The 27786-nt window shown below is 46.3% G+C and overlaps 1 protein-coding gene and 1 pseudogene across 7 annotated transcripts in view; one reads left to right on the forward strand and one right to left on the reverse strand.

Annotated features, from left to right (window-relative positions):
* The window catches only part of Camk1d (calcium/calmodulin-dependent protein kinase ID), a 421404-nt gene that overhangs the window by 305069 nt on the left and 88549 nt on the right, over positions 1–27786 (reverse strand). Inside the window, exon 1 of one of the 7 annotated variants that reach the window (XM_011238973.3) lies at positions 2692–2777. The exons of the other annotated variants lie outside the window; for them this stretch is intronic. Coding sequence (XP_011237275.1) covers positions 2692–2762 — 71 coding nt within the window. The 5' untranslated portion in view covers positions 2763–2777. Of the gene's footprint in view, positions 1–2691; positions 2778–27786 lie in introns of those variants that run through there. 7 annotated transcript variants of the gene reach the window in all.
* Positions 5028–5729, forward strand: Gm13216 (predicted gene 13216; annotated as a pseudogene).

A 27786-nucleotide genomic window follows, 5' to 3' on the forward strand; every position in this document is an offset into this window, starting at 1 on the left:
AGTTCAGCATCTCCACTTTTCCAAGCACAGCCTTCGGCTCCACTGCAGGGCACACTCACCATTCTGTTCCTCTATACTGGCTCCCAACTCCCAGCCTCATGCTGGTCACGCGGTGCCTCGTGGTTGCTCCAGCATCCCCTCAACTCTTCCCACATCTGTGATGGCACCCACTCATCCTCCATCACCCTCCTCCACTCTCTCAGAGCACCCAGGCACCCACCAGGACCTAGCATGGTATCACTTAGCAACTGTCACCCGCTGTGCTAGTAAGATCTTATAGCTTTGGGCAACACATCCTTGGCATGCAACAAGGCTTCTCAACCTTAGCACCACTGGCTGGGTTGGATAACACTGTGGGGGAGGATGCCAGTTCTGTGCACTAGGATCTAGCAGTGCTCTTGATGACTACCCACTTACACAAGTAACAGCACATACAACTACCAAATGCCCCTCAAATGTTACCACATGCCATGGGGAGAGCACCCCCCAATTAACAAGCCCTAGGATATACTCATGTCTGTCTTTACATATCATATGAACACTAGACTAACAGATTCTAATTCTTCTAAGCACCACCAGGACAAGACTGCACACGGTGTGAATACATGACATGAGTACATGCATGAGTGGGTACATGTGAAGCAAAGGGCATGGCAAGGCTTTACAGGAGCCCTGAGCATGGGACCCAGACTTGAGCGCACACAAAAATCCTCCCTGCTCTTGATAAACATTACAAACAACACGCAAAAACTTCTGAATCACCGCACTATCTGGGGGTCTAAGCCAGTGCACATTGCTTTGGATATAATGAGCTCAGTTAAATTTTAGAGAGTGAATAATTTCTACCCCAGAGCACTATTTGCTGGAGAGAGAGAAAAAAAATCACAGCTAATATAATCGGGAGTCACTAGTGCCCACACAGGTTAGGCTGAGCACATTTTCATCTTTCTTGTGCTTTCTCTCTTTGCTTAGTGAACAGAAGGGATGGAAGTTGAGAAGCTGTGTGGAGTCACAGAACGGACGGGGGACTTGGAGTCAGTCAGGGGGCCATGAAGTTTGATACCAAGTTCATGGGAGATTTACCTGGAGTACAAGATGCCCTAGTGAGGTGTAGAAGTCACCACCTATAGGAAAAAACTACTTCTGTAGACACTAGATAATAATAATGATGATGATAAACAGCCAGCACTATGGACTTCTTCAAACTTTTTAAAAATGCATTTTGGATGGAGCATATATTCTATACAACAGAGTATTTCGAGGTTCGTGGTTGCCTTTGGGAGCTTCCCTCTCCTGAGTCGTAAAATGAAATTTCCTGCTAGTCACATAGATTGCTGTGGGGCCTCTCTGAAGCAGTCTGAGGGGAAGTGATTGCAGGGGTGGTACTTAACAATGGCTCCATTTCTTCTTCTTTGTACTGATCAGAGCTCTCATCAGCAAAGCAAGAGGCACAGAACTTCATGCTCCACACTTAGTTGATAACACACACACACACATCTTGGTGCGTCCTAAAAGAAGCATTGCCTAGATGACAAATAGGAAGGCTGCACATGCCTCCTGGGATGGATAACCTTATCTAAAAAGTGGCTCAAAGAGTTCAAAGCGTCATTTGACCAAAGTCACAAAGCAAAGGGCAAACTTTATCTTTTCTACTGTATTTCTAACTAGGCTCCTTTCCCCCATAAAATCCTCAACCATAAGAAGAGGTTAAGACACCAACAAGGAAACATTTACAGCAATTCCCGACACACTGGCTTGCCTGCCCCTGACCCTGCCCCAGCAGATTCATCCTGGATAATGCTGAAACTCACTGGCTTCTGGGTGTGGTCAGAAAAGGTGAGCCCAGCCAGGCAAAGTCCACAACGTGAACGAGAGTGATCCGGGTGAGAGAGAAGTCAGACAGCTTTCAGATGGGGAAATGGCTCAGTTGGGAAACGTGCCTGTACAAGCAAGAAGACCCACCGCTTGCCTAGAGAACTGGATGTTGCTACACACTTATAATGCCAGGATCATAAAAATAGTCAGATCCCTGGGGTCTGAAGGTCACCCAAATTAGCCTAAATGGGACCCTTGTTCCCAGTGAGAGGAAAAGCAAGATAAGGTGCTAAGAAGATAGCTCAGTAGGTTGTGTAAGCCGGGTGACCTGACTTCAGATTCCCAGAACACACATGAAACCATGACAGAATAATAGCACAAATACCTGTAATCCCAGCACACCTACACATGGAGACAGAAAGAAGACAGGATAATTGCCCACGCAGAGGCCAGCAAGCCCAACATTGGCAGCAACAGCAAGGCTCTGTGTCAAACAAGGCTGGAGATGAGGACAGACACCTGAGGTTGGACTCTGATGGGCTATGGCACATGTACACCCATGCTGTGACATGCACACCTCCACACATGCATACACACATGTCAAATAGATTTTCTTCAGCCCTCCAACCTTACCACATCCAAAACTCCACCTCCCTGGGTATCCCAGCACGGTCACTTACTAAATGGCCCACAGGGAGGAATTCTAGTAAGTCTTTTTCTTCAAGCAGATTACAGATAGAATCAGTGTGCCTGCTCCTATGCCCAGGTTCCACAATTGTACACCAAGATCTTGGCAAGGATGTGCCATTAGGTGATGGTGTCACTTTCTCCCATTAACCACCCTCTACACATACAGAGAGTTTCCTCGACATTTACCAGCTCAAGAGCAGACATCCTGCTACTGATTGTTTTTCAGTGCACGGTGAGGACCATCTCCTTAAATCCATCTGAAGAACAGCCTTCCTCTGTGTGCTTTCAGTCACAAAACCCCCAGAGGGGCCCCTCCTGGACACTCTTCCTCTGTGTGCTTTCAGTCACAAAACCCCCAGAGGGGCCCCTCCTGGACACTCTTCCTCTGTGTGCTTTCAGTCACAAAACCCCCAGAGGGGCCCCTCCTGGACACCAAGGCTCCCCGCAGGGGATCCACCTGGGGTGGGGCTGAGGGATCAATGCCTATACCTTGGGGCCAGCAGCATCAAAGTGTTCCAGCTCTGGCCAGCCTCTCTTTCTTTATTTTTTTTTCCTTTCTTTTTTTTTAGTATACATTTTCTAAGGCAGCCAGAAAGTAAGAAAATCATGAAAAATGCATATGGATTTGGATTGTGGGCAGCACAGGTAAAGCAGGGGCTCTTACCAGGATGAAGGAAGGGGGAGAGGTTCCTGGCACTGAACTAAGAATCAGAAGCATCTGTCTCCATCTTAGACACCTGACATGGTTGCCCTACATGACCTTCTTAGTTCTATGTTCTTAGACTGGTATTTTTTTAAAAAGACAAAATATAGAGCCAGGTCTAGTGTGCCTAGCGCTCACAAGCTTGCACAGCTATGGCTTCTAACCACCCTCACCCTCTCATCCTCCCCATCTTCCCTATCTTCCTTGTCCTCCCCATCCTCTCAGTCCTCCCCACCCTCTGTGTCCTCCCCACCCTGTGTCCTCCCCATCCTCTCAGTCCTCCCCACCCTCTCAGTCCTCCCCACCCTCTGTGTCCTCCCTGTCCTCTCAGTCCTCCCCATCCTCTCAGTCCTCCCTATCCTCTGTGTCCTCCCTGTCTTCTCAGTCCTCCCCGTCCTCTCAGTCCTCCCCATCCTCCTTGTTTCTTTCCTCATCCCCTTCATTTCACTCAGTGTACATGTTCTTATAACAGACTTCATTGATTGATCCCAGCCCAGGTCCTTCCCCATCCAAGTGACTCCTCTGTACTTTCTTGCCATATCCTGGGGCCAATGGATATAATCAGTTCATAAATCAGGCTTTTGCAATATTGTGCACTTCTCAAGCCAATCAGTTGGTTTATAAAGAGACAAATTAGAATGTGTGACAGTTTGACTAACTGTATTTCAAAATTTTAAAATAAGTAATGTTTACTTCAGTTCTTAATATATGGGGCTTACTAAATGTTAAGAGAACTGAAAGCCATAACAAACATAGAAAGAAATTCAAGTTTTTAAAATGTTACCGATGGACTGTTTATTAATAGATCATTCCACTCTAGTTGTATATTTACCACTGCAGATTGTTATTGCCAAAAAGACTTCTACAGCTGTTCTATAAAAGCCCTTGATTTCAGGAAAGATCCATGTGACTCAGAACAAGGACCTTATTTCCCATCCTTCCTTGTAGTTCGGCTTAACTATCGGAGCTCTAGCTTGTTCACATCTCGTCCCTAGTCCCTCCCTTTTTCCACTGCCAGAATGGAGGTCCCCGTGTGGGGCCATGATATCAGTCTACACAGAATATAGCAATACCTAGAAGGAGTCTGCAGTTGGGTGGCTTGGTGGTAACAGTACTTGCTACACAAGCCTGAGGACCCGAGTTCAAATTCCAAGCAACCATGTAAAAGAAAAATCCTAGCACACGGGGCATGGAGAAAGAAAAAGTCCAGATGCTCGATGGCCTGATAACCTAGCTGAAACAGTGAGCTCCAATTCAGAGCAAGACCCTGTGTCTCCAGGGAATAGAGAGCCACAAAGCAGGATACCTGATGTTCTCTGGACTCTGCTCATGGACACTGACGCATCTCATAATACACACACATACACACACACACACACACACACACACAAACATAGCACCACCACCATAAAGACAAAAATAATCTGGGTTGCTGATACTATGAAGAACCACATTGGCCCTGGACTACTTACCAAGATTTGTATACGAGGGAAACACCTAACCATTTTAATCAAAGAGTTTGATATATCAATGAAAGGACTAGTGTTTAGATCCTCCCACACACCCCCATCCTCATGTAAACACCAGGCAGGTAAGGCAGCCATCTGTAATCCCAGCCCTGCAGAAACATCAACAGGACCCCAGAGCACGCTGACTAGGTAAACTAGCTGATACATAAACTCGGGTCTAAATGAGAGCAACACCTGACATCAACTTCGAGCGTCCATTCTCACACAAGAATGCACGCACATAGAAACACACACATTCAGCCATAGGAACACACATAAACAAAAATATAAAGACAGAAAATTCGACATAGGCTGCTGCGGCCGCAGCCATGAGTATGCTCAGGCTACAAAAGAGGCTTGCCTCTAGTGTCCTCCGCTGCGGGGTGGGGGGGGGGGGTGGGGGGGAGGTCTGGTTGGATCCCAATGAGACCAATGAAATCTCCAATGCCAACTCCTGACAGCAGATCAGGAAGCTGATCATCCGCAAGCCTGTGACTGTCCATTCCCGGGCTCGATGCCGGAAAAGCACCCTGGCCCGACGGAAGGGCAGGCATATGGGCATAGGGAAGAGGAAGGGTACTGCCAATGCTCGGATGCCTGAGAAGGTGACCTGGATGAGAAGGATGAGGATCCTGCACCCGCTTCTCAGGAGATACCAGGAATCCAAGATGACTGACCGCCATATGTATCACAGCCTGTACCTGAAGGTCAAAGGGAATGTGTTCAAAAACAAGTGGATCCTCATGGAGCATATCCACAAGCTAAAGGCAGACAAGACCTGCAAGAAGCTCCTCGCTGACCAGGCTGAGTCTTGCAGGTCTAAGACCAAAGAAGCACGAAAGCGCCGGGAGGAGCGCCTCCAGGCCAAGAAGGAAGAGATCATCAAGACGCGCTGTCCAAGGAGGAAGAGACCAAGAAATAAAGCTTGCCTTGTGTCTGTACATAGCGGCCTGGCTGTGGCCTCACGTGGATCAGTCATTAAGATAAAACAAGCCTTTGTCCGTTGCCCTCTTTAAAAAAAAAAAAAAAGAAAAAAGGAAAATTCAACATAAATTTAATTACACGCTTAACAACTGAGGTATGTTACTGATGCTACACTTATCAATAACCCTTAAATAATACAGAAATGCTTAAGATACCAGACATGTAAAGGAATATTTAAGAGGGGAAAATACCTTACCTACAATAGGTGAGCATGAATACTTCATATTAAATTCTTACCTGACAGCGAGAGATACTCCCAGACTCTCGTCCTCCCTGCATTCTATCAGCACAACAGAGTTCAGCATTTTCATCTTTTCAGAACATGCTAAAACACCCTCAAGAAACCATTCCGAAATTCCACATTTCCAACAGTGATAAATATTTTTGCTGCACTTACTAGAAAATGGCCTTTGGTTTTAAATGGTAAACATTTTTTTAAACTCAAAAGAATAGACTCACTGAAAGACAAGTGTCTTAGAGCATTAAAAAGGGAATCTATCGTTTGAAGAAATTGGAAATATCCCCTGATATGTTTGTCATTCTAGAGAGTTCTAAAACTGATGCCATTACATCTGACAACATCGTAAGGTCATCTGGAGGCAGGACAATTAGAAGAAGAAAAAGTATGTGCTAGCATCTGAGGTTTTAGTAAACAAACAAGTTGAGGATGGGAAAGGAAGGAGAGGGGATGAAAGGGAAGAAAGACAGAGAGTTAGTGGTGGGCTGAAGTGAACTGCTAATGCTTGCTTTATAATTCACTTAAGAGGCAGGGACGCTCAGCAGTGAAGAGTGCCTGGTGCTCCTGCAGAGGCCCTGGGTCCGAGTCCCAGCTCGCAGATGACAGCTCACAACCTTCTGGAACTCTGTATCTAGGAGACCCAGTGCCACTTCTGACTTCCATGGACACCAGGCATGCCTGTGGCGCACATACAAACAGGCAGGCAAAATGTTTACACACATAATATAATAAGCTCTTTAAAATCAAAGAGACTAGAATCTAAGCTTATATAGACCCACAAACGCCTAGATTCATTTTTCTATTGAAATTATTTTGGACATAAATAAGGTTTTCCATAAGTCAGAGCCCTCCTACTGGACTCATCCCTACCCTGTCTTTAACATTTATTCTATTACTAGGTCTCAATTCATATCAATGAGATAGTTCTTAATTAGCCAAAGCAAGAAAAGTGAAAGCCACAGGAAAATTCAAGGGAAGGAAGGCTGGAAATAAACACAGGGGCACGTACGTGGCTTTATGGGCACAGGAAGAAGGGGAGAGAGAGGGCAGCCACACCCCTCCCTGTGGACCTATGATTTTCTTGCAGAGAATGTGTGCGTGTACACATACCATATTTATATTACAAATTAGAGTGTACTCAAGCCCCCCCCCACACACACACACACTAGCATGTACACACCAGCTGATAAGGAAGTGACTCAAAACTAAGCTGCATACAGGAATAAACTCAGAGAAGCTTGGCTCGGGATCCGACATTTTCCAGTACTAATCCCCAACAGGTAATCTGGCTCTATAATGAAATTTAAGCTTCTTCTAGTATTTATCTTCATCAGATGTACCATACTATAAATGGCTGAGATTCCGTCTTGTCAGGAACAGCACGATACCTTCTAGGCCTGTGACACATGACCTTGCCAGGGTCCCCATTGCTCCTCCTAGATTCTACAGCACTATCTCTCTCCCCCCTGACTAGGAGGCCCGAAATAAACCGGAGGCCTCAAGTCCCATGATCAGTATCATAGGCGATTCTTCCAGCTCCCCAACTGTCTTACTTCCTCATGCTGTGCAAACCTGCAATCCTCACATTGTAAATCAATGTGCATTTTCCATTTATCTTCCTAGAGCTTAGATTCTGAAGACACAACATGAATAGATTGTCACCTCACCATGCAGGAGCCCAGCTGACACCCAGCTGTTCCTACCCCATCCCCAACAGGCAACTTAAAACCTATTCTATCAGGAGTATGAAGGAAAAGGGAAAAGATTTAAAATACATGCACCTCCCACCCCCAACACACACATCACACACATCACACACACACGCACTCACCCATGCTGTACACACTCATACACACACAGACATTCCAGACATTGTCAATATATCACTGAGGATTTAGTTCACTCACAAGAGAGCATGAACGAGACCCTGGGCTTGATCTCTAACATGGAGAAATAACTAAATAAATAAATAAATAAATAAATAAATAAATAAATAAATAGGGATTCACAGGAAAGTTGACAGGACAGGTACACTTCTACGCCATAAGGTATAATTAATCTTTTTACTTTCGCTCAAGAACTCATCATCTGTTTATCTTTTATTGTTGTTTTTCTTTGATTTTGTTTTTGAGACAGATGCTCACTCTATAGGCCTCAATGGCTTGGAATTCACTGGGTGGCCTTATATTTCAGGCTGACCTCAAACTCACTCCAGGCCTCCTTGCCTCGGTCTCCCAGATGCTAGGATTACAGCATGAATCACTATACCCGGGTCCTCTGTTTATCTCCGCACAGCTGTCACTTGTCCCTGTCCTCTACTCTGCCAAAGAGACACAGTAAACTCTATTCACAAGATAAAATACAAAAGAAAGTCCCTTCTCAGCCGCCATACAACGGGAGGCCTGAAGTTACACAGGAACAGGGATGTATGGAGAAATGGCTCGCTCTGTAGGTAGGAATATGTGCTGTGCAAGCAGGAAGACCTGAGTTTACATTTGCAGCACCTATGTAAAAATCCAGGCCTGGCTGCAGGTACCCATAACCTGTGCACTGGAAGGTGGAGACGGGGAGACCCTGGAAGCTCTCTAGCCAGCCAGCCAGTGCAGTCAGAGCTGGGAGCTTCTGCTCAGTGAGAGGCCCTGCCTCAAAAGAATAAGGTGGCGACAAATAAGCAAGCACCGGATGTCCTCCTCCATCCTCCCATGTTCCCAGCTGCAGGTGGGTAGCCTGGCGGCACCAGCTGCATCTTCTCCAAGGTCACCAAGAGCATCTTCCTCTATAGTCTTCAGTTTAGCATCCTCGGCCCTCACTGCGATCATCTGGCCAGCTCTGCTGCCACCTCTTACTGGGGACACCGGCAAGACTCATTTTAGAGGCACAGACTAGAGGATAGGAGAGGGCTTTTTGTAGAAGTGGCACCACAAAAAGGAGATGACTGTGGGGCTCAGAAAATATATCATAATGCCATACAAATTTGTTAGTATGACTCTATATGAAAGGTCTAAGGAGAAGGCTCATTAAGCCTGCATTTAACACCCAGATTCCATAGTGCAGCAGGAGCAGCCACACAGTACTGGGAGGCAGAAACGGGAGGATTCTTAAGAGCTGCTGGCCAGCCATTCTAGCCAAATCAGTGACTTCTCAGTTCAACGAAAGACTCTCACCTCAAAACATAAGATAAAGATCTACTATCAACCTCTGTACAGGCACATGCATGAATATGAATATGTGAACATGCACATAAGGAAATGCTCAAAGGTTTCAGCCATTTATAAATGTGCACACTCACAGTGTCCCCCAAAGCTGACAACCCATGATGCCTGAGACTGAAGCCAGGGAAGCTAAGACTCCTCCCAGAGCACGACAAACCCCGAGAAGGGCTTCAGAAATCAGCTCCCACTCACGCTAAGCAATCTTACATGCTAAGAAAGTCGAAACTGAGGTCAACCGCAGCCACCGCTGGCTCCTTGTATCCAACTCAGGAAGCTGCATCCCTGCCAAGCCACCCCTGCATGCCAGGAGGCAGGAAGGGTACCCACAGATAGATGACTGCAGGAGGCAGGCAACACACCAATGTGGAAGACCTGCCCTCGGACCACATGGCCAGAGGATGGACAGTGCCCTTGGCTGCTCAATCTGTCCTTTTGTTATTCCCTTTTCCTGGTGAACAGAAGCTCACAGCGCAACTGCTGTGTACATCCAGGACTGGTGCGATCTCCCCGGGATGGTGGCATTCTAGGCTCTCTGCCACAAACCTCCCACAGTGGAGGGCAGTCCCAAAAGAGAGCATGGGCCGGAGTCTTTAGTCATCAAATCCATCAAATGCTATGCTTGCAGAGACATCCTTTGCCCAAGGGGGTCACACTGAAGGCGAGTGGTGAGGGGTTGGGGGTGGGTAGAAGTATTGAGCAGAAGCAGGCTAACAGTATTGCTATGGGACTTTAGCATTTAACAACTAGCAATGGAGGGATGGCCACTCTGTGTCAGGCTGCCTGTAACCTGCTTCATATTAACTCAGTCAAGCTCAGCCACACTGTGAGGCACAGGCTTAGCAGGCATCCTCTTTACAGCTGAATTCCATACACAATGCCATAGGGTCTGCATTAGTTACTCATCTCATTGTCATGACAACTTAACTGACAAGAAGTAACTTAAGGGAGGGACAGTTTGTTCTGGCTCGATCACTGAGAGTGCAGTCCACCCTGGAGGGAAGCCATATGGGCAGGGCTCGGCAGCTGGTCCCATTAGCTACCCAGTCAAGAAGCAGAAGACATAAATGCTGTGCTCGGTTTGCTTGGCCTTTCCATGTAGACTAGGCCTCTAGCCTGTCGGATGGTGCTGCCCACATCTCCAGTAGGCCTTTCCACCTAATCTAGAAACTTCCTCACAGTTACACCTAGACGGTTGTCTTTTTGGTGATTCTAGCTCACTGGCCCCTAACCTTCCTAATGCAGTGACCCTTTAATATAGTTCCTCAGGCTCTGGTGACCGACCCCCAAACCACAGTTATTTTCACCGCTACTTCATAACTGTAATTTTGCTACTATTATGGATTATAATATAAATACCTGTGTTTTCTGATGGCCTAAGACAACCCCCATAAAAGAATCAAGTCATTCATGCCTACCCAACCCCCACCCCCATCCCCACCCCCATCCCCCATCCCCCAGCTCTGCCCCCACACTCTGCAGAGAGGTCATGACCTACACAGGTTGAGAATCAATGTTTCAGGGCCTATGAAATTGACAATATTAGTGGCGCAGAACTGACTAGACTTGGCCTCCAGACCAACTCTGGTGTTTTCGCCTTGCAGGCTGCCTGGCAGCACCTTCTGGTGTTTGTTCCATTGTTGTTTGGTCTATTTCATGACCGTCGGCCATTACACAACAGAAATGGCTATGCTGAGCCATAGAACAGAATATCCCACTCCCAGACATATAGCAACGGAATAAGCAAACTAGAATGGTGCAGCAACTCGAAGGGGACGATTAACATGGGCCCCTAAGTGGAGGGGGAAAGGTCACTAACCCTTCACCCCACATTCCAGCCACCACTTCCTCCTGCCCGGATCTGCACCATGCAATGCAGGGTGCTAAAATATATGGAGGTAGAACATTAGCTGGTGGTGGAGTCTTGAGGATCCAACCTTTGTGTTGTCTTCATCTGTCCTAGGCTAGGCCTCTTCAGTGACACAGCGCTTCTGAGTCAACCAACCCTCCTTGAACACTCAGCTCACTGTTTTCCTGGATTTGGATGGCATCACTTCCTTTGTCTGTCTTTGCCATGAGAGGAACGGACTTTTCTACATGTCCCCAGGAAAAGAAGTAGAATGGAATCACACATTGATAGACATGTGAGATCTATGTTTCTGTATGTGTGTTTATGCTACATGTGGGCATGGGCCCTGGAGGCCAGAAGAAGGAACTGGATCCACTGAGGCTGGAACAGTTGAAAGATGTAAGCCACCTGCTGTGGGCACTAGGAACTAAACTCAGATGCTCCGGAAGTTTAGAGTGCCTTCTTAGCCACTGAGTCACCTCTCCAGCCCCACACAGATACGTTTATACTATTGGTAAAACCACTTCTTCCAGTCCCCGCTCTCCATGTTAGATAATATTGGCATTTGCTAAATACCAAGGATAAACCTTCATCTTACTGAATCTTCAAAACTCTTTTAAGCCCAAGAGAATCTTTCTGGTGCCAGGGGGATTCATCAGCCAATTCCAGTTTCTGGGTACCTCTCCCCGGAGCTGGGCAAAGCAAGCTTTATCTTGCTTCAGGCTTGGCAACGATTGGAGAGGACTTAGGGAGAGCTTCAAAGTCAGCCCAATAAAATCAAACTCAAATACACATATAAAGTACAAATCAACCAAACTGTCTCTGCCACAGGCAACTCCCCAGTCTTGCTGCCTGGAAGGGAACGAGTCAGCGAATTATACAACTTGTAAAGAAATCAATAAAGCTGTTCAATTTTTTCATTAGAGGCTGTGAGAATAGAGGTAATGTATTTGATTTAAGCCATGTGGCTGGAAAGGCTTGCACAAATCAAACTTTTCCAAATAAAAGAGGGCAGCTGATCATTAAAAAGTTATCAAACTCCACTTTCTGCATAGGCTTACATTTTTACACGTGGACTTTTGTAAAGTGGGACCTCAGCGACTAGAAGTTTCTGACCCACTCTCTGAAACGCAAAGGCTAAACCATCAGTGACCCCAAACATTATCTCTCAAATTACTTACTGCCTTTTGAAAATCAGATCATGTAATAGAGTAGGTGGAGTCTTGGCTGGCCCCCAAAGCATGACTTTAGCAGATGGTTGTATTAGTCAGGGTTGCCCAGAGAAGCAGAAGGGAGATAGATGTGTTATAAGGAGCTAGCTCAAAGGAATATTAGAGACTAGCAAGCTCCAAGATCTACAGGGAATTCGATAAGCTAGGGACACAGGAGAGCCTTGGATAGAAGTTCTAGTGTAAAAGTAGACATCCAGACATGTAGGAAAAGCTGATGTCTTTGTCCTAGTTTGTGTCATGGATTGAAGGCCATCAAATAGGAAAAGCCCAGAAGCTAGCCTTTCTCTCCACTTAGGCCCACTGATGCGGTGAGACCATACATAACTGCCATAGTTAGCCTGTCAGTTCAGCTGCTCATCCCATTCCAAACTACACAGCCAAGTGTAGTGGTTCACCACCTCAAATCTTAAGACTCAGAAGGTTGAGACTGGAGGATCTGGAGTATGAGAGCAACCTAGACTTCAAACAAGAGACTGCCTCAAAAACAAAAAGAGGAGAGGGAAAGAAGGAGGAGGAGGAAAAGAAAAACCGCCTTATAGCCAGATTCCAGACTGCGAATAATAATTGACCAATTATGAGGCATCTAGTGATCCAGTGTAAAATTATCATCGTGACAATGATGGAGAGTTTCCACAAAGAATAACATAGGAGCAGAAGAAGAAACAGGAGACTCGGGAGTCTGATACCAGCCTGGGATATACAGAGAGACCCAAACAGTTAGGGATCACAATACATGTGGCCAGCTTAGGCACCAGCCTGGAGCCTGGAGCCTGGAGCCCGGAGCCCAGTCAGGGGATTCTGAGGTGGGACACCTGCCTCAGAATCCTGCCCTGCCTTTGTACAGTCTAGTAAGCCAGTGCCCCAAACAACACCAAAGATGGCCTGAACTTTGTCTTATGGAGAACACCATTCCATGAGACAGACTCATACACTGTATGAGGTATTAAGCCCTGGTTAATCTAAAGGACTGAAAATAGTACATCTTGGTATTTTTAGTATTTTTTTTTCCTACTGAGAGTTCAAACCTCCTCTTATCTGTGACCTTGTCTGGATTCATAGGCCCCTAACAAAGTTAACACTGTTGCCAGATAAAGAGGCTCTGTAGTTTTCAGCACTGTGCCCTGAGAGTCACAATTTGAGTCGTACCCAGGATTATCAAAGTGTTTACAGCCTTGACAGCTAGGGTCTGGATGCTCTGGAATATTAGGCCAGGTCTTCCCATGCCTTCAGCTAGGGACAGGTGGAGAGTAGTGCCATGTTTGCTACTAGAAAGACCTTGGCAATGAACTTGATATACACAGGCCTGACCACAACTATGTAACCTGCCTCTACATCCTTCACAACAGGGAAATGAAGGACCCTAAAACTAAGATAGTAGCCCCCATATCCTAGGTACCCCGGGAGCCTAGGGCCAGGTGTCACAGGGCAACTAACCAGAGAGGCAGCTACTTTCCCCAGTCCCCAGAATCCAGCACTGCGCACACACACACCCCTCACCTTCACTCATTGAAATAATCTGCTTCAGCCATATTTGCTAAAAATATCCTCTGCTTCTCTGTTACACTTACTAATACATTCTATTTCAGGCCTGTTTGCATTCTTGCTTAGAAATACCCGAATGAGGAGCAGAGAAAGCATCCAAAAGGGTTCTAACCATACTACCCCCACAGAAAGGCTCCTCTCTGGACCTCTGTGCTCAGCACACAAATCCCCAAAGCAAACCTTCCCACCCTGGGTGGTAACTGGCAACATGAAAAGGGGTTGGGAGTGTTCCCAAGGAGCCAGGAGGAGAAGTGGGGAAAGGCAGAGGCCAATCAGGACAGAGGTTTCGGCCAGGGAGTCCCCCCCCCTTGACCCCTCACCCCAGCTTCCTCCTCTTCCTCACACCTGCCCTGCACAGGCTCAGGCCAAGGCCAGCAGCGAACTGCTACAGCCCTGATGTGTGACAGCTCAAGCTGGAGGCCACTGAGAGAACCAAGCAGCCCTGAAGATGATTTCTACACCAGGAACTGGAAGTGGAGGAAGCGGGCAGAGGGATGGGGGGTGGAGGGGGGGTCTTAGTGCCCTCACTCAAACACTCAAGGGTCTCACAGAACACTCAACCTCCATTAAGCTAATTTCCCTGCCTGGCTTCCAGAAGCCATCTTGGAGGATTGAGTTGGCTCAGCAGCCCTGACTGCTGGATTTTCCAAGAACATTGGCTCTTTCCTATAATTACAGGGAGGATAATGACGGCGCTCTATCTCCGCTCTCTGCTCTCCTGCAAGGAAGGAGGTGGAAGGATTGCTTATTAGGTGCCCACTTTTCAAAGCCCTAATTCACACTTCCTGTTCAGTCCCAGGTTCTCCTATCATTGACTTGACCGTAAGCCACACATGTCCCTTTCTCTGAGGTGAGACACAAAGGGAGCTGGTATCTGGATCGTTAGGGGTGGCTGCAGAGAAGGCACAGAGGAAGGGACCCAAAATGAGGGATCCTGTGCGAGGGCCCAGAACCAGGAAGGCTACCAGAGTGAAGCAAGAATTTGGAGCCCAGCTGCCGCAGCCTTTTTCCTTTCAGCAAAGCTCGGGAGTGATAGATATGCATGAACCAAAGCAAAGCCTTGAGAGTGCCACTTGGCCCTGCCTCCTGAGGGTCTCAGGGCATCAGCTGGAGACCACCCTGTGACCCACACATCACCGACTATGAAAACAGCTCATCAGAGTAATAAAGATCAGGGGTCAGCAAGATGGCTCCCACCCAAGTCTAAAACCCTGGATTCCATCTCGAGGACCCACGCTGCAGGAGAAAACTCCTGTACGTTATCGCTTAACTTAAACACATAGGAAGAACCAGGGTCCACTGTTAGCCTAGGCTGCATAAACTCGGATTTCACAAAGAGAAGAAACAGCAGTAAAAAGACACATGCAACTAACTGGAGACTCCCCAAACTGTTATCTGGGGGACCCCGAGTGTGACTGAGCAGGGAGCTGGGCAGAACAGGAAAAGGAAGTCGCTGCAGCTGAACCCCTTCTTTGGAGCGGAAGCAAGCGAGAGCAAGCAAGCGCCTCTGTGACTGAAGCCTCTCTTGAACCTCTGCTTGCAAGGCAGCCTGGGCAGGGAAATGATTGGTCACCCTGAGGCGGGAGAGCCCAACATCTGTAAGCATCCTGAGCTGCTGCAACCACAGTCCTTACTCATCCTGAAACATAAAGCACCACGTGTACAAACAAGAAACCCAGCAGCGGCAGCAAGGTAGCCCAGCAAAGAGCTCAGCTGGCCAAGAGCAACACCCTTGGCTCTCAGTGCACCCACTGCTGCCCAGTGAGCACGGACTGTGGGCCTAACCACACACAGTGCTGACTGCAGGCTGTGTATCACTCAAAAGCAACGGGCCTCACTGTGAGTGTGTTCGTGGAAAAAGTCCAAGAACAACAGGGAAAGTTCCGCAGCCTGCCCTACCCCCCTTTACATTTTCTCCTGCTATTCCTCAGCACTGGGAGGCTGTTTCAAAAGACAACAAATGCTCTCATTCCAGCATGCTTTCTGGAGTCTCTAAAGGAGCAGAATGGCTGCTGCACTCTCTTGGTGGGAAGGGAGCTCTCTGATCAGCTACTAGGACTCCTAAGACAAGTAGGAATGTAGCAAGCTGCCCTGAGGTCCTCCAAGCACCCCCACACTTCTACCTAGCTCAGAAGTTATTGAAGAAAGTATCTGACTCCCACTCCCCTGAAGTTCCCCCTCCTTTTGTCTGTGCCACAACACATACTGAGAACTGTGGGGGTGGGGCGGGGTGAAAAAAGGACAGGAGCAAAGAGATGGCTCTCTGGGTTCATGGCCCTCTTTTCAAAGCCGCTAAGAGGATTAAAGAAGTAATTGTGCTCTAAGATGCTCTATAAATACAGGGATCCTCCCCTTGAGAAAAGACACATTTCCTTTCAGTGGAGGGAAATACCTGAGAAGGCAAGAGGGACAGGCTGAGTGACAGAGAGATATCCTGCCACCCTAGGTGGACTGGCATTGACAGGTCACCAAATAACATGAGTGACCCACACAGCATCCAACTCCTGGAGCCACTTATATCTACCATGCCCATTTATCACAGTGTGTGCCTCTAATGTGCCCTTATTTAGACCCAACTCTCTCTGACAAGCAGTGGATTGTGAGCATTGGAGTGGGCTACCAGATGGGAATCCTTGCTGTGTCCATTGGCAACTTGTATGACCCTGAGAAGGGGCTGCCAAGAATCCTCCACACACCCCAGTTTTCTCAGATGGTGACAATGGGACCCACCTCATGAGTCACTGTGTTAACTCATCCCCCCAGGGGATTCCCACACATGTTCAAGTTGATGAGTCACAGGCTTCAGAAAAGTTCCTTCAGTTTTGCTGAGTCACAGCTCCTTCCTTCATAAAGGGGAGTTATCATCACTGCCTTCTGAGGCCATTGTATAGATGAAATGAGATAATCTACATCAAACACTTGGCATAGCGCCCGGACCACATCAGGCACTCAGTACACTCTAGCTATTATTATCATCACCAATGTCAGTGCGACAGATTTACAGATTAGCAGTAACTCCAAAAGAGCTCCAGGAAGACTGGAATCCACAGTTGCTCCATCAGCAAAATGGTTTCAGAGAGAGCCCCGAGGAGACATTAAGGGTAATTGGCTAACATTACTGTCAACTGCTGGACGTGAGTTTGGGGCGTAGGTTTCAGGTTCTGGGGGTAATCAATACATGTATATTGTCTATGGACCAAATATCAAGACACATGGGGATGCCCACAAACTCTGATGCCTCAAGTATCTTGAGGGTTTGAAACTTCATGAAATGGAGCCTCTGAGCCCCTGCCTCCCTCTGCAACATAACATCAAATTTGAGGGAAAACTCCCAAAAGAGGCTAGAGACATCAGTGCACATACTGGTGCATACACAAGCACTCACAATGTACGGTAGACACCTCCGTGCTGTCAATTAATGAGGAGGCTTTCCTTAAGGAAAGTGACATAAAGATACCCAATGTCCAGAATGGCATCTAGAATTCAAGAGGCCAGGGATAAGCATCCTGGAAGAGTTCCATCTTGGATTCCATACTACTGACACCCCAAATAGCTCCGGCAAGCAATGGCAGGGGCACCTGTGGTCCCCCTCTAACTTCTAACTGGTAACATTCCCACTTTACTTGTTTCTCTATCTGGCTTCCAAACTACCAGCTGCTTACTTGAAAAGTAAATGCCTGCAAAGATGCACGTGGCAAAGGCTTGGTCCCCAAGTGTGACAACTGAAAGAGGGTTGAAACATCAAGCACTGGGCACAGTGAAATCTTTGCATCTCTACCAAGAGCTTTCCTGCCTCTAGTCAGACATAGCCTTCTCAGGCCTCCACCAACTCTGTCCACTGGAGATGTTGGGTTAGTAGGGCTAGGCAGGGAGATCAACTGCTACAAGGAGGGGGGGGGGGTCTATGCTTATCCTTGTATCCCCAGTCTTGAGCAAAGAACCTGGCATAGAAGAGAGATTCACTAAATCATGAATACATAAAGTAAATAAATGAATGAAAAAAATCAACAAAGGAGCAAATAAATGAACTAAGAAAACAAGTGAGTGAATGAGTGAATGAGAGAGAGAGAGAAAGAAAGAAAGAAAGAAAGGAAGGAAGAAAGAAAGGAAGAAAAAAGGAAGAAAGAAAGAAAGAAAGAAAGAAAGAAAGAAAGAAAGAAAGAAAGAAAGAAAGATAGATAGATTGACCATGAAAAGAGTCAAACTGAAGAGTAAAGGTGAATAGAAATTGGATAATAAGAACCAGGAGGACCAGGAAGTTGACTGACTAAGTAAAGGTCCTTGCTACCCAGCCTACTGACCTGGGTCCAGTCCTCAGAACACAATGGCAGACAAAGAGATCTGGCAGCTGTAAGTTCTCTTCTTTCCTCTGCCCTCCATGTGTGGACCATGGCACACATGCACACACACTGAGCAGACAGAAATATAACAAGACTTGGAAGCACTGAGCAAAAGGATGAAGACAAAGCACTTGTGTGTCATGAGCAAGGCCTTTGGTTCCATTCTCAGCACCACAAAAACTGAAATAAAGGGCTGATGAGATGGTCCCATGGACAGATGTGCTTGTCACCAATCCTGATGAACTGAGTTCCAGGCCCACTGCCCATATGCTGGGAGGAGAGAACTGAGTCCTGTGAGTTCCCTGTGACCTCTCGTGTGTGTCATGGTAAACACTCCTCACATACTCAAGATAAATAAATAAACTAAGTAATTAAGAGATAGATGATTGATCGATTGATTGACAGACAGACAGACAGGCAGAGGCAGGCTGAGAAAAGTTCCATGAAGCCTCTCTATGGAAGAAGGATGAGTCTGAGTGGAAGATGGGGGAAAGAGGATCCCACTCACTGGAAGGAAAGCATCAGAGGCGCATGGGAAGGAACAGGCAAGGATATGCTGCTGGACTAGGACCCTCAGAGTCTCATAGCCATATGCCTAACCCATCAGTGTGTGCGTGTGCGTGTGCATGTGCGTGTGTTACTGAGACAAGTATACAGAAGGAGAAAAGGAGGGAGGAAAGACATGACAGGAAGGAGAAGGAGCTTAGGCACCAGGCCTGGCAGTGCATGCCTCTAATTTCCACACCTGAGAGAGAGACAGAGAGAAGCAGAAGATCCAGAGTTGAAGACCATTGCAGAATCTACAGAGAAAAGTGCTGCCTAGAAACAAAAGGTAAAAGTAAAATAAACAAGCCAACCAAGACACCCTGGAGAGAGCACAGGTATGCAATGTTCCAGGCCCTGAATGCTACCTCCCACTCCAGCTTCTTGAGAGCCAAAAGGCATAGATGTCATTTTCTAGAAAGATTTACAGTATAAAGAAATATTCAAGATAGGCCATTGTGCAGCTGATAGAAGAAATCATATGCAATATGAAAGACATTACACTAACTATGTGCAGGCAAAGGAAGCTGTCTGGGCGGTCGGATGAAAGACCCTTCTCTAAGTCCTTATAATAGAGGAGGAAAAATGTGAGCATTTGCCTTCATTCAAAGCAGGGAGCTGCTGACTATCACACAGGCAGTCGCAGTTCTTACAAGCATAGCAGAAACTCATACTGAATCCAAGAAACAGTGAGGCCAGCACTGTTCTATATAATGCTGGTCATTGTGGGATAAGCTGGCAAGGGCAGCCACCTGGTCATGTGCTGGTAAAGCATCGCGTGGAGTCCCTTAGAAGTCACCTTCAGATCCAAGGGAACCTGCAAAGCCATCAGGCAAAACTCATTTTTCTCTCCTTGGTTCTCATCCACTTATCAGGCTGGGCTGTCTTGGTACAAGTCTTTAATCCCAGCATTCCGGAGGCAGAGGCAGGCAGATCTCTGAGTTCAAGACCAGCCTGATTTTCAGAGTGAGTTCCAGGATAGCCAGGTCTACACAGAGAAACCCTGTCTCAAGGAACAAAAAAAAATATCAGAAGAATATGAGAAATTTTTTCACATTTACAAAGTGGCCCTAGTAAACTGAAAAAGTAACAGAGAAAAAGAGAAAAAATCTTCCAGAAACAGTAAGATTCTGGGAAAAAAAATAACCTCATATACGATGTCTTCAAAGAATTATTTAATGCATACGTTTTCCAAATCTCTTAGACGGGTCCTTTCAACTCAATTTTTTTCTTCAATATAGGACTTTCTCCAAAAGGTGTATATTTTCAAACTGGGTTTCAAGCCTTATGAGTTAGCCTTCCCTGGAAAGACGCTCTCAGGGCTCCCGCAGCAGAATCACCTGCTGTGCAGTCACATGTTTGCGGACGGGTAATTCCTGGGAAAGGTGTGTCTTGTTTTACAAGTCTTGTGGCAGAAGGTAATGACCCAGGTATGGGACAGGATGCAAATGTTGCCTTTCTTGGTTGTGCCCACATGATTGCAGTTAACAGGCCGCCCACTCACCAATGAGTGGACCTGACTCCTAGGAAACAGTTAACTCTATGAGTCACTCCTGTAGGCTGAAATCCAGCTCTTTCTTAAACCTCCATGGAAATGAGAGCATGGTGAAGCTGCTGCTACCTTCTAACCCAGAATGCTGGAATTAACTCAGGAGTATAAGAATACTGGGTGGCCTTTCTCTCTCTAAATAGAAACAAGGCCGTGTCCCCATTCAGAAGAGCCCCTTTAGGCTCAGCAGGCAGTGAACTTCAAGAGCCCCAGCTTGGAAAACACCTTGTCCTAGACAGTAACCCGTCACCTTCTCTTTCCTCTTTTTGGGGTGTGTGGATATATCTGTGTGCAGGTGTGCATGCACGTGTGTGGAGCCAAGAGGACAACTTTGACTGCCATTTCTTGGGTACTGTCTACCTTATTTTTGGAAACAAGGTCCTTCATTAACCTAGAACTCACCAAGTAGATGAGGCTGGCTGGCCAGTGAGCACTCCGCATGCACCTGACTCTATCTGTCCATCTCCAGGAGAGTTGGATTGCACCACCATACCTGACCCCCATGTCCACCACCCACCAAGGAAAGAACACAGATCCTGTGCTTCAAGGTATTACCAGCTGAGCCCAGATCCTCTTTCTAGGAAGAACTATGGGCTTTGTTTTCTTCACAACTTCTCCCAAAGGGAAACTCCCGTCAACTCTATTACTCTCGGTGACCCACCTTTCCTAGGCAAGAGGCTATGGTGGGCCGCGGTGAGATGAGACTTGGAACTAGAAAGAGGCTGCTAAATAATGATTAAGATGAACCATCAGACCTCCATGCCTGCCCATCTGCATCCAATAAGAAAAGCAACCACATAAAGGGGAAGTCAGAGAGGACAAAAACAGACATGAATTCTTCTAAAATATTCTGGAGGGTATAGGTTAGAAAGAGGGGCACATGGGATTTGGATGCAGACCCCAAGTCCCTGGAAATCCAAACTACTTCACATACCCCCCACCATCTGGGCTACATGGAGCTGGCATGGTATGATATTTGTAGAAGGGCACAGGCAAGAAAGACACGTAGACAGGGCTGTCCTTCACTCCAAGGTTCTTGGGAAAACCTTTTCTTCCTACGAGGGACTCCCTCAGTCTTCCAAACTGACCCCTTATTCTGCAGCTGGGGCCTAGCCTCATCCCAACAGAGACCCTCTGCCTCAGACACCCATATCCTTCCCTGCATCTTAGCTAACCAGACGCCATCATTCTACAAACTGTATCCAAACTTATAACTGTATCCGAATAAAAGCCATGTATCGCCGAATGCAAGTAGACTGCTGACATCAGTATCTTGGTTGTAGTATTGACAGGGCAGAAATGACACACACTCTCTCTCCATCATCCCTTACACAGATGTCAGGTGACTCTATAGCCAGCTCAATAAAAACTGCCCATAAAAGTGGAACATGGTAACCCATGGCTGCAATGCTAGCACTCCAGAGGTGGAGGCCAAAGGGTCATGAGATCTAAGCCATCCTGGGATGCCTAGCAAGACCATGTATATTTAAAAGTCTACCCCGCTAAAGAAGCACAAAAGGACATACTGTACAAGCTTCGTGTGAACAGAGAGGTCATGCTACACACGAGTGGTTACATGTACTATGCCTGGTTTCTACAGCTGCTTCAGTAGCTCATCTGTTCAACAAATCGCACGTCATCCCTACAGTGTGCTACATCAGACACTTCAAAATCTACCTCTTCTGATGTTCTCAGAAAATGTACAGTGAGGCAAACGGCGTCACTTAGGTGACCTAAAGTAAGGGACAATTCCGTGAATGTGCTCTGTATGGGGAAGACATGGTTTAAATGATTCATCTTTACCTAAATCTCAACCTAATAACTAAATAACTGTTTATCTGCACTCCCCAGTGTTCAATCTGTAGCCATCTTGCTGTTCCTTGCAGTCTCTATGTGGAGATGAGTAACTTTCTCAATGGAACAAGAGAACCAATGTGTCAGTCTGTCATGGAGACCAACCTCACGGTACCAGGTTCTCAAATCACTTTCCAAACCTCCCCGTGCCCTTTAGTGTTCTAGTAGTAGTTGTTTTGTTTTTTGAAAGGGGGTCTTGCTGTGTGGCCCTGGATGGCTTGAAACTCACTGTGCAGACCAGGCTGTTTTTGAGCTCACAGAGCTCTGTCTGCCTCTGCCTCCTCCTCAGGGCTGAAGTTAAAGGGACGCAACCTAACATAGGCTCCCCTGTGTCTATTATCCGGAAGTTCTAGAGGTCTTAAGCAAATGTGCTCCCAGCCACATCTGTCCTTACAATGAGTTGGTTCCTTTGGCAAATATCATTTGTCTGGACCAGACAACGCTCTCATATAATGTAAACAGACTGTTACCAGACTAGCTCCATGATGTAATGAACGACCTGTGTTCAGCTGTTTTGAACCCATCTCCTCTTGGCAACACGGGAGTTATATTAAATGAAAGTCACAACGTAGATAGAAATGTGTCCATTGTTTAAGAATGTTACCTCTTGGGCTGGGAAGAAGACTTAAGCTGTAAAGTGTGTGCCTTGTAAGCCTGAGGACGTGAGTTCAAGCCCCGGAAGCCATGAAAGTGTGTGCCTTGTAAGCCTGAGGACCTGAGTTCAAGCCCCGGAAGCCATGTGAAGAACTTGGATGTGACGGTGCACGCTGTTCATCATGGTGCTGGGGCGAAGGGGAGGAGCTTACAGGACAGCTGGCCCGGACTACTCAGTGAGTTCCAGGGCACTGAGAGACCCTGATGCAAAACAACACAGTAGATGGCACTCCTGAACCACACCCAAGGTTGCCCTCTGACCTGCATATCTGTGCATGCATGCAATCTGTGAGGCTTGCTAAAAGTTTAAAACAAAAAAACAAAAAAACCAAAAAAACAAAAAAAAAAAACAAGATTGGCTCAGAACTAACCAAGTGAAATGGTAAGGTTATTAGAAATTTTAAATTATATGCAAAATCGCTCATTTTGTGGGTCAGTGGAGATTGTCTATAACCATTGGCTTCCTCGACAGAGCAGGGGTTTCCATTTTCATTTTCTGAGCCGGGGAAGAAAAGTTGCCATGTTACCTTATTCTTCAAGTAGATGCACGCTATTAAACCTCCACAGAAAACTAAGATCCACAGAAGTCTTGAGTACTTTATGGCTGATAGATCCAAGTTCTTGGCTACCATACTTGTCAGTGGTCCCCATGCTAACTCCACATGTAAATGGACTACTTAGGGGTTATTATTTCCAGCCTAAAATCCAACACAGTCAGGAATGCATGTGTTATACTGAGAGCCATGAGTAGTGCTAAGTGGCCAAGTTCAAGACTATGAAATATAAAGGAATGTTCTTGGAGATGAACTTCACTCTTTCCTGCTTTGTCTAACATTGACCACTGATGCTAAACTGCTGAAATTATGGGAGGTCAAGACACAAGGTCAAGTAATATGCATTCTAGGGGCCAACAGCTTCCTTAGCCAAGTGTTCCAGACATGGTGATGCCTGGGGTTGCTACTCTCTGAACTTGAGAATGGTATCTGAACCAGGCATAGCAATGATGCACGGCTGTAATCCTGTAGACCTGTAACTTGGGAATCTACGGCAAGAGAGTTACAAGTTCGAGGCCAGACTCAGCTATATAATGAAACTGTCTAAAAAAAGGGGGGGGGGAATTGGGGGAAGGAGGGAAAGAAGAGAGGGAAGGAAAGAGGAACAGAGGGGGAAGCGAGGGAAGAAGAGAGAGAGAGGGAGGGAGGGAGGGAGGGAGGGAGGGAGGGAGGTAAAGAAGTCAAAGGGAGCCCTTACCTGTCTGTCAAGACCTTGACAGGTCTTGTACCTGGAGAGTCTTTTTTTTTTTCTTTTTTAATATCCATCAATCATGGGAACAAGATGAGGAAGAACAACCAGTGGCTTGAGGTTGTAAGGAAAGATATTTTAGGTTGGTTTTCAGACCCCAGCTAAGCATTCACATCACAGTACTCAAGTCATTAGCCTCAGGTAAGAAAACCAGCACCAGGTCTGCCAAGCATTGCTCAGAACAAACTCAGTACCTTTCTGAATGTGTTTCTTTCTCTGCTAATGCTGGTGAATGTGAATGGTGGCTTAGCACAGACTAGTGATAAAGAACAGCAGCCAGGGTGTTATTAGTTACTTTCCAGAGTACCTGGCAGGACAACTTAAGGGAGGAAACATTTGTTTTGGCTCACAGTTTCAAAGGGTCTCAGTCCATCATAAGTGAACTGACATCATAGTTCTGGCGAAGACTTCGCAGAGTCAAGGAATATGTGGGAAGGCTATTCACATCACAGCAGATGAGCAAGCAGATTGATCCGGCCTAGGGCCAGCCTATAACCTTCAAAGGCTCATCTCTAACAATCTACTCCTACCAGTGAGAGCCCACCTAATACTTCCACCAGCTAAAGAACAAGCATGTAAGCCATAAGCCCGTGGGAGACATTCCTATTCAAACCATAACACAGGTCTGTGGGGCCAATAATAAAGCCAGAGAGGAGGGGCTTGAGTCATCCTTTGCCACTACCAGGAAGCCAAGGTCTGATGAAGTTCCTAAATACCCACTCCTCGAAAATTCTTCAAATCCCTTAGCAACCAAGGGTAAGGAAACAAAATGGCAAGCATCCCTGACCACCGTTGCATTTCTTCTGAGAAGTCCCCAGGTTTGGAGGCTGTCTGCAGCAATACCTTACTATAATATAGAAACTAGTTTATAATGGTTACAACCAAGTGGTCTATATTACTCTGCACTTTTTCAACCATTTAAATCATTTAATCACAGAAACTTTTAAAATATATTTATAACTGTGAGAGAGAAACCTGCCAGAATGAGAAATATAACAAACATGAGAGAAACATGTTCAAACATTCAGACTTCAGCCATTCCCCCATGGCGTTTGTAGGTAAGGAATGCCCTAATAACAAACACCATGGAATGGCTGTGTGGTTCATCTGTGCATGGGTGGGGGCTCCCACAACTTTCTACAGTTAGCATACTCAAAATTTTGTTTCCCTAAATGACAAAAATTATATATTTATCATAGTCATGTCCTATCTAGCCAATAAGCTATGTCTATTGTCACTAACGAGCTAGAGAACACTGTCACCAATACATCCCACCGTTGAGAAATACAAGCATGGCGATCAAGTTCGTTTTTTGGGGGGGGGAGATTCCATGCACCCCAGAGCTGGTCTTAAATGTGATATGTAGTTGAGGATAGCTTGAACTTCTGACCCTCTGCCTCCACCTTCCAAGTGCTGGAATTACAGGCACACAGGCCATGCCTGCCACAGTCTCATGCAAGCACTCTACCAAGTGAGCTCCATCCTCTGCTCTCAAATCGACTTTTTATTGATCCAACTAAATTCCAGTCTCTAGGCAACACAGCAATAGTAGATTGGGATAGTGTGACATGCCACACTCTGGGTTTGTATTTGAAAACTCTCTGTAGAAATCACGATAATATAATAAAATGAAATCCTGAGTGGTACAGCAAGAAATTAAATATGAGCATTTAGCTCACAGCGTATCACAAAATGAACAGCAGTGCTGCTCAGTGGCTACCCTTCGTGACCTCAGCGACCTCAGTGTAGACCTCTCCCCCCCCACCCCATCCCCCCTCCTGCCACTGCTTCTCATCCTTGTTCATCTCAAGTTGTCTACTGTCTGCCCCTCCCTTGAAGAAGGTCAGCACCATGGAAGCTTGGATGTGAGCCGTCCCACACCATGATAGCTCCTAAAGAGCCCCTGGTGTGGCTGAGGTGCTCAATTCGCCTTTGCTGATTGACCACTGACTTAGTCTCCCAGCAAAGAAATGGAGTGGGTGACCTCACCCCTGCACCTCCGCCTCTAGCAGCTGCTCTTATCTAGCTCAGTGTCAGGGCCTGTGACGACAGATTAGCTTCTCTTTGGTTGGCTGTTAGGTTTTTGCATGGTTCAAATGTCAACAGAATATAAAAAGAGCCACTCACACAAGTCATTTCTATGCCTGCAATCAATCACTCCCTTCCCTGTGCTTCCTAGATTACACTTGCATGAGTTCCTTTCTTAGCCCTCCTGTGTTTCTTGATGAAAATACAAGTAAATCCACACAAACACCTCCACACAACCATGTTTCTTGCACACATATGACTCTCGGCCTTGAGTTCTTACCTGCCCATTCCATGCAGACCCTTCCGTATCAGAATACAGACCATCACATTCTCCAAAAAATTCCTTTTAGATTTACTCTATTTTGTGTGTATCAATATCATGTGTGTTTGTGCATCACATGTGTGCCTGGTACCCACAGAGGTCAGAAGAGGCATCAGATCTCCTGGATCTCGAGTTATGGATGGTTGTGAACCACATAGGTGCTGTAAATTAAACCCAGGGCCTCTATAAGATCCCAAGTACCCAACTACTGAGCCCCCTCTCCAGACCCTTTTAACATTCTCTCTTATCACTGGTAATCAAGTGACAAACATCCTATTAACCACTCCCTGACTGACCTTTGACCTTTTAGGACTTTCAACATTCTAATGCATTCTAGTACATAAAGGTGCCTTGTTCTGTGTAGGTGTGGTTCTAGGGAGTAATACCGTAGACCCAACTGGGCGAAAGCATAAACGTATCTGCAACACGGGGCTCACATAGAATTGCTCAAAAATACCGTTAAGTGATGTAGAGCATGGTGTTGTACATATGTGTTTGTGTGTGTGGTTTCCATTCTGATCAACAGGATTGCTCCATTAGTTCCTATCAATCACATCACATGGCCAAACCACAGACACAACTTGAGGAAGGAGCAATTGGATTCAGAGCGATTTCTGTCTCTTGAGGAAATGGATAGGGGACATAGTGGGAAAAGTACCATGGCCAGCAGTGAGAGCTTGTGCAAAGACTCCTCCTGTGGTAGTAGGTTAGGAAAGACGAGGTATTAGGCGTGGGATGAGGAAAGGGTAGGGTATAACCTTCAAGGCTCACCCCTAACAACCTACCTCAAGCTGGCTTTACCTGCTAAATAGTCCATAGCCTTCATAACAGAGCTACAAACCAGAGATTGCATATTCAAAACAGGAGCCCGTGAGGGACATCTCACATTCAAATCTCAACAACAGCTAACCTACTCCCAGAAAGGCAGCAGAAAATGGAAATCAACACCTCAGCTCCCAGTGGGGGTCTGAGTTCACCTGTGCTGTTTTCCTGGGACCCATCAATTCTCTAAGGCTGTGACACATTCTCCCGGTAAACTGAGAGGAAATTATCCTCCAGAAATGTGCTCTGGTTAATATGGGTGGAACTCCATTTTTCTAAGGTTCTAAGTGAGCAGCAAATGCTGTTTTTTATTACAATGCACAGGGATAGGAGAACAAATACATATGCGATTATTTTAAAAACCTTGTTCTTTCCGACTCAGGGAATTCCCAAAACTAGTTTATATTCTGAGTTTTTAGTAATTCATGACTTTTTTCACAGTAAGACTCTATAATTAGAGAATGATACCTCTTTGCAGAATTAGCAAAAAGGTTCTTTACCACCCCTTCCAGAGAAGGCATTAAGAAATAGCATCCTTTCTCACCGAGCCTGGGGCTTTCAGGAAACTGAAACCTTGGCTGGGAAGGACTCTTCAGGCAGGA

This window comes from Mus musculus, chromosome 2 (assembly GCF_000001635.26).
Source record: "Mus musculus strain C57BL/6J chromosome 2, GRCm38.p6 C57BL/6J".
Lineage (NCBI taxonomy): Eukaryota > Metazoa > Chordata > Mammalia > Rodentia > Muridae > Mus > Mus musculus.